This window comes from Anser brachyrhynchus, assembly GCF_964034855.1.
Source record: "Anser brachyrhynchus genome assembly, chromosome: 2".
NCBI lineage: Eukaryota > Metazoa > Chordata > Aves > Anseriformes > Anatidae > Anser > Anser brachyrhynchus.
In genome coordinates this window covers 81,143,073-81,150,992 of record NC_137695.1, presented here as the reverse complement: position 1 = coordinate 81,150,992, position 7,920 = coordinate 81,143,073, and the positions used below count along the sequence as shown (strand labels likewise).

Sequence of the window (7,920 nt, the reverse complement as noted above, 5' to 3'; positions counted from 1 at the left end):
GAAGCACTGACATACTTTTGTATCCTGTGTATCTAGGGCATGTGCTCAGCACAGTTACTTTGCAAGGTGTTGCTCAAGATAAGAAGACATTCATGAGAATATGCAAAAGAGGTCCTTCTGTAGGACCTTTCCCATCATGTTTAAAACAGATAGAACATGTTTGGAAAAGCTGGACTCTCTAAACTGTATCAGTCAAGTGAGGGAGTGATCTGAAACAATCTGGTAGCTGTGTAGATGACAGTGCTCTTACACAAAAGCCATGACATGCTGTCTCAGAATTAAGAACACATCATTTCATGCTTGAGGATTTGGTTGGAAAAGCAGCACCACAGCACCCTCTGAAGAGTATTAAAGAAGCTCACAATAGAAGTATTGTGAGCATTATTAAGAAGTTAAGGCAAGATTCATGCTATCAGAAAGATATAGAGCAAAATAGTACTCCATTATTGTTAGGATATTGACCCATATGGATACTTTTTTTCTGTTAAAGTATTACTAGATTACAACAATAGTCCTAGGAGCAGAGACTGGAAACCAGAACTCATATAGTAGATGTCCTAGTTGCTGAACTGTAAAGTTATCAGTCCTTGAATTTCCCACTTGTGTCATTAAGTTTCATTCATTCAAGTTAGAGCAGAACTTCAAAAGCAGGGTGTGTATTTCTGTGTATTTTTTCCACTGAGTGTATGCTAAAACCTAGTGCCTGACAGTGCTTGGTGCATTCCTCTGGAAGATGCAGGCTTGAATTCCATCAAGGATATGGGTTTCACTGAAGATAGGTCCTTCATCTCCTGAGCCACATGATTTCTCCACTGCAGAAGTTATGTACCACTTTCACTTAAAAAACATGAAGTCTGCTCTAATGGCATTTTCAGGGAGCCTTCTTCGAATAGGCATGCTTTGAATTCATTTACTAGATGTTCTCCAGAAACCTGTGCTTCAATCCGTTTTGTTCCTGGATTTCAGTATGGGAAAAGCACCTCATTGCTCACATCAAGGCAGTTCAGAGCAAGCAAAGGAAAATGCCAGCTGCTAGAGAATTTACAAAAGGTGAAAACAAAATGCCTACAAATTTTGGATACTTACACATGCATAATAAAAGAGAAATTTTCATTTAGATGGGTTTTTGGAGATATATGCTTAAAGCCAGACTATGTTTTCTTTAGGACAGACACATTCTTATTTTGAGTGTTCAGCTTCTCCTTTCTGAAGTCATCCATAATTCTGCATATTAAACATGTTCTTCACTAATTCTCCATTACATATACATGGAAAACTACAGTCAGGAAGTCTGATTTCTGAATCTGGTTTTCATAAAATACTATGAATACTATGATGTAGTACCTGTTAGAAGCAATTATAATACCATACAGAAAATGAGTGCACTTTATCAAGAAAATAGAATCAAGGATTTACTAAGAGACAAAATTTTAATAAATATGGAAAATATAAGTCAAGATTATCTCAATGCCTTTCCTGTGTGACTGACTGCACAGCTGGAGCAGAATAGCACCTTGTGCAGAACGCACATTTGTAGGACATTTTACACCTTCACTTCCACAAATAAACAATGCAAAATGCACATTACAAAGCAATGTGTTTGATTTGCAGAAACAATCATTTGCATACAGAAAACAGAAAACTAAATGCAGTCAAATTGCAAACACATCACTATGGGAGATTAATGTATATTCAAGCAAAATGGAGTAGCTTAACTTAAATACCTAGGAGAATTCTTAAACAATGCTTTGCTGTCTGCCCAGCAGTGAGATGCTTTGCCTTAAGAAAGATAAACCTACCCATGGCCCTGGAGATCTTGTCTGACAAAAAGACATTCCTTTCCATTCCCTCACCCTTTGCCTTTAGAAGCTACAGGTGCCAGCCTAAGCAAGGATTTGTTTGGGGTAGTAGTAACATTGATCTAATGAGAAGAATTTGTGAAATGTGATCACAGCAGGTCAGGGTGCTGTGGGGGCCAGGACCTCCCCAGGTGGGCCAGGCAGGGCCTGGCAGCCAGGCCCCGTCCCAACACCAGACAGGATTAGGGCAGCAGGGGCACCAGGGCAGTGGTTTCCCTTCTGTTTTGCTCAAACCACAGTTTTGGCCACCTCGGCCCACACCATGTGACTTTTGTGGCTGTGTTTTTAAATGAATGTGTATTTGGCTGCAGACGCTGTGTGAAAGGACGGGCCCCCTGGTGAAGAGGTTTTGTGGAGGCCTGGGGCTGAGGGGTGGCATGCTGCTCCGCAGCGTGGGGCTCAGGGCAGGGCAGCAAACAGGCCAGAGCCCAGCCATTCGCAAAGGGGACGCCTGCCCCTCTGGATCCTGCTCTGTGTCCCTCGCCCAGCGCAGAGCCCATTCCTGCAGCTGCAGACAGGCTTCAGGGCTAGGGTCTCCTGGCAGCAGCCAGCCCAGGCCAGGCACACAGCAGTGTAGAGGGACTTTGTCATCCCAAACAGATGGCTTTAAACTGCCAAAAGGCTATAAAATTATTCTTTCTTCATGGAATTAGCCTTCCTTTCCCAATTCATGAGATTGTGGCAGCAGTAAAATGTCTGCTACGGCAGGTAGCAGAAACAGCCCAGCTGCAGGCCCTCAGCTGTGACAGGTTCACCCCACTGCTTGCCCCAGAAATGGGCCAGCTTAGTCGGTACTAAAAGGAATCTTATTGCAAAGTCCCTCCATATTTCTTTCACTTTTATAACTAAGCTCCTGCGTTCTCAAACAGCAGCGAGTACAGACCCATTCCCTCTGCCCACATACAGGGTCATTGGAAACTTCAGCTTCATTTCTTGAAAATCAAGGATGCTGAAAAAGGTTATGCTGGGGGCTTGAGGCTGTGCTCTTTTCTGAGAAAAGATTGCAATAAAGGGACTTTTTTTTCTCCCTGTGGCATTTGACACTTCATCACGGGAATCCCTGCCCCTGCCTTTTCAGAAACATCGTTGATGTTTGAGGCTGTGGTGCTCAGAACTTCCTCAGGGTATGTAAATAGTATGTGATGACAACTTTAGGTAATAAAAACAGCTTAGTAGGCAATCTGTGCCGTCAGCCTCCAGAATGGAAACATGAAGGCAGCCTGGAGAACCGCTGCATACATTGCACCACACCTTCAGATTATACAGTAAGGACAGTTTGTTTATTTGACTCTATTATTGGCCTGTTCTTACTCAAGCATCACTCACCTCTATTTCCTAGACATTTTTGTCCAAAGAGCCCCAGGTAATTCATGGTAGTAAACTGTGGTAATCGTGAATGCAGAACTTTAGAGTGCTTTACACTCAATTATATGACTAATGGCTAATGTATACTTTCCTTTTTATGGGTCATAAAGCAAATTGCAAATGGTAATTTGTTAAACCTCATATAGAAATTTTCTGAGGAAGATGTTACTCATCTTAAATGAGCAAATTAACAGTTACGTCTCCCTATCAGTCATCAGCAAATTCTGTTTTTCTGTAGTTGTCCCACAAACTAAAATTTTTTCCAGGTTAAGTTTAACTGTGATTTCTTGGATTTATATTGCTCTTTACAAAACTTCATTCCTCAGAGCAGGAGAGAAACCTATCTCTATAATTGAATCTCAGATCATTAAAATTCACCGGACAGCAGCATACAAGGAAGAAAACAAATTTCTTGACAGTTCCAGGCTACAGCTTTCCACATCAGTAACTTCAGGGAGGTGCTTTAGACCGTTTGTAACCTATTTTGGGGGACTGAAATCACTTGATGTTTCCCCAAATAGAATGCAGTCTTTTTTACCATGTAAATAATTAACCCTCTTCAGAAATGTGTGTTTTCATACCTCGTTCCGGTAGACACTATGCTCTTTGGTGTCATTTGAGAACATGGGGAACTTAGGAGATGTTGTCCAGAGGGGTTGTGGAGTCTCTGTGCTCAGAGATTTTCAAAAGCCCTCTGGACATGGACCCCAGCAGCCTGCTCTAGGTGTCCCTGCATGAGCAGGAAGGTTGGACAAGATGACCTCCAGAGGACATTTGCAACTTCAACCATGTTGCAATTCTGTAAGGGTGTGTTCTGTTTTGTTTTGTTTTTCAAAAAAGTGCAGAAAAAAAGTACTGTAAAAAGAGGAACCAAGTCTTGCCTTCCTGCATACACAATTACTGTTGTAATCATCTCCCTTCTAGAGATATCCATAAGGGCATAATCCTGTCTTTTCCCAGAGTATTTCTCCTGTTATAAAAAAACAATGATCCTAATAGAAATGCACACAAAATAAATCCAGGGCTTGTGAAAGGTGTACGTGTCACATACCATCATTCTAATTGGTAAGATGGCACTTTAGATGCAGGCTTGTATCTAAATAAATAAATGAAGTCAAAGCTGCTTCCAGCATATCATTTTTATATAGCACAGAATAGCACAAAGATAGATCCAGCATACATCACAGGAGAGAAAGTGGTACAGTTATCAGTAAATACGTATATTTGCTGTAAATAAGTATCTCTTACTTGTTTGTAACTGTTGCGGAAAGGTAGTTATCAAGGTGAGATCTCCCCTGTGCAAAGGATTCCCCACAGTGTAAATAATGAAAAAGTGTGTAGATAGGAAAAAGCATCTCCAAAGCACCTCTCTGCTTGCCAGGACCCACCAGGCCAGGAATCAAAAAATATAGAGCAAAGCTACTCTGTTTTTAATGGCAGTTACTGATAATCGTTACAAACAATTCTCAGGGAGCAGCATACCAATTCCACCTTTGCCAGGCAAGTGCTGTACTACACCACATGGCTGTGCTGGAGAACTCTAACATATACAGGAGCATACACGGACTTCGAGGAAACAAATTGTTCTTGATATCCAGTGAGGTTAAGGGAAAATTTACTCTTACTCTGGATTCAGATCAATATTTGCCATTCATTAAGAGTAGCAGTAGAGCATCCACTTGACAGTTCTAAGATAAACTGGCTGCAGTAATTACTTTGAAATACAAGCTAGCTGTCATAAGATTAAGAACACAAGGGGGAAAAACAGTATTTCTGATTTTCATCCGGGTGTTTCTTGCAATGTTAGAAAATGGCCCTGATTTTAAGGTGAGCAGAGTTTACCAAAGAAAAGAATAGTATTGGTGGGATTGTGCCTAATAAAGAATAAGAAAGGGTGGTCAGCCATAAACACCTCTGTGAGGGGAAGAGACCTCCTCACAATGACTGCTCCTGTAGCAGCAGCTGCTACGGTGCCTTCCTCATTGACTTCCACATACGTCTTATGGACAACATTTGACAGCACCAGAGATTTCACAGGTGACAACGCAGAAAGATCAGCTTTTTCAGAGAAGATGTCAGTCATTCCCATCGCTTTTAATACCTCATTGAGGTTAAAGGTGCCTTCAAGCTTGAAACGGGGGAGGTACACCTCCACTGTTGTCTCAAACATATGCTCTGAAGAAGACCACAGCATTAAATTTTCATAGGTCATTGTGCTTTCAATCTAGAACATGAGGAAATTAAAAGAGTTTAGAGTAGGTAAGCAGCTTTGAAAAGTTTAGATTTTTGCCCAGCTTTAATCCAGACAACCAACTTTCAGGCCAGTTTAGCCACAGTCCCCAGCCTTACCTGTTCCAGCCCACCAGCAGATCCATCAGCCATGTCTCCTGGCAGCAGGATGATCATGCTCAGTGACTTCTGAGCGTAAGGCAGTTCAAGCACCTGAGTTCCCAGCTCCTCGATATAACCTAATTTAAACGTACCTTTCTGATACATCATCTGCACAGGCTTGCTCGCATTCTATTTAAAAGAAAATTAATTATATTTAAAATAAAACTTTAAACTTAAGTCTGGGTTTGCAGCAGTAATTGTTGTTAGGCAAAACATTTTTTTTTATTTTCTTGCATCTACAGTGGCGCACAAAACATCAGCTTTGACATGAATATATAAAGGGGTAATTTTCCTGAGGGAAAAAAAGAAACAGGGAAAAAAAAAATCCTGCAATTGATCAGCTAGTGAAGTGGCTTAATACTGTTACTGTGCAGCCAAACAAGCTGATGCTGACTGCATTTGCAAGTCTTAGTTTGGAATAGGATAAAGAAGAAATAGCACTACAAGAATCAGGCTGGCATTTATCAGGTAGCTTGTTTAGGCAGGATGTAACAGGTTAAGAGCAGAATCATAGTTTTTTTTTTTTAGTATATGTGTGTGTGTGTATGTGTGTGTGATGGAGTTGTTCAAAAGGTGTATAAAGGCACAGGTTTCATTTTAGTGTTAGCTAACTTCTTACCTAGCTTCTAAAGCAGTGAAAGAAGCATATTAGTAGATGACATTTTCAGAAAAAAAATCCTGTTAATATTGATTAGCATAGGAAGAAAAATATATAGAGTTTCTCTCTATCTCATAGTTTCTCTGACTGCAGCAGTGCTCCAGATGTTCTCAGCCATAGGCCATTTTCAATTTCTGTATTCAAAGCCACATCTTAAATATTTCAAAATATGTGACAAATATAAGTCACCGATATTACAGTTTCTTACTGTCCTCTTAACAATGCAATGCAACACTATAACTAGCAGTATCTGCTTTCCTGGCCTTTTGTTTTGATAAATAAGAAACACATGAAAGAGACTTTTACCCACACAAAGCTCTTCAACCTAAGATCAGGCCTAAATCTGTGTTCTTTGTGGGTTTGTTTGGTTTTGTCTTTTTTTGTTTGTTTTTTGTTGGGGATGACAACTAATAGAATATTAGTGAAACATATGGAAAGAATTTAAAACAATTAAATGAAAGGAAAAGAGCTGAATGTCGTTTTTGAAGACATCTGTTAGACAAATTGCACAATACTTGGAAGAATGTGCTTGTTAAGGAATTTGCTTGGCAATCATATTGACAATACCTGAGTTAAACAGCAAATGCTTTGTTGATATACATAAGGGACTAAAAAATGGAAAAGGGGACTAAAAATTAAAATATATTGAAAATAAACTTTTAAACATTGCATATACTGTAAATAAATCAAAATACCCTATGAGAATTTTTCATATTTTAAAATTTAGTCTGCATATTTGTAGCTTCTTAATATCTGGCCTAGTTTGTTTGGTTTGTTTGTTTGTTTTAACCTATCAAATGCATAGCTCATGTTAAAATGTATTGAACCAGGATGGCCAATCCTTGTTAAAGCCAGGATGACCCCTTGGAGCCAGTATGAAATGGGATTTTAGAACTGGCCTTCATCCATGTAATGACTACTTGGTTCAGAAGTGCTGATCAGGGCTTACACTTGTGTTTTGCCAGTTGTTGAAGCAAAACCCTGAGTTGTTGCAATTTCTGAGGCTTGCACGTTTTTTTCAGTAAAGATCATGTTTTCCTGTGAAAAGCCCTCCTGCTATCTATGCCCAACAGGAGAGGCATGTTAAGTTCTCAGCACACTCACACCTTCCTCACAGCACAGCCGAACCCCCTGGACATCGTGCTTCTTGGTTATGCTTACTACAATGCTCACAGTGTCTAGGGTAAATAATGTTGAGATTTACAGGAGGCAGATGTACCTGATTCAGTTTAAAATCTCTCTGAACTGTATTTTTTCCCTCAAACTTGTGTTCCCAGGATGCTTTGAAGTAGATTACATTCACCAGCACCAGAAGTGCATCCGTATCAATCATTCCAGAAACAAAGAGTTCCTTGATTTTACCTAAAGGAAATTTTGGAAAACACAAGTATTTGTTAGTTGTTATTAAGACTCTGGATTGAGATTTAATTACTTGTCTGTGAAGTTAGCTTTGGAGAACCTTAGAAATCCAACTCTTTGTTTGTTTAAAGGACTGGGACAACATAGGCAAACAAACGGTAAATTCCTCAGCAACATTACCTGGCAGTGGCCTGTTTGGAGCAGGAAGGGGCATGGGACCACTGTCCTACCCAACTCTGGGCCATCAGTAACAATATAAACGTGCCAGGTGGCACCCTTCCATTGGAA

General features: G+C 40.2%; 1 protein-coding gene across 1 annotated transcript in view; it reads right to left on the bottom strand.

The window, feature by feature from the left end:
• Positions 1–4,348: 4,348 nt before the first annotated feature.
• The window catches only part of SERPINB5 (serpin family B member 5), a 30,317-nt gene continuing 26,745 nt past the window's right edge, over positions 4,349–7,920 (bottom strand). Inside the window, exons 13-15 of the mRNA XM_080582361.1 lie at positions 7,493–7,635; positions 5,574–5,744; positions 4,349–5,448 (exon numbers count right to left, since the gene is read on the bottom strand). Coding sequence (XP_080438487.1) covers positions 5,047–5,448; positions 5,574–5,744; positions 7,493–7,635 — 716 coding nt within the window. The 3' untranslated portion in view covers positions 4,349–5,046. The remainder of the gene's footprint in view (positions 5,449–5,573; positions 5,745–7,492; positions 7,636–7,920) is intronic.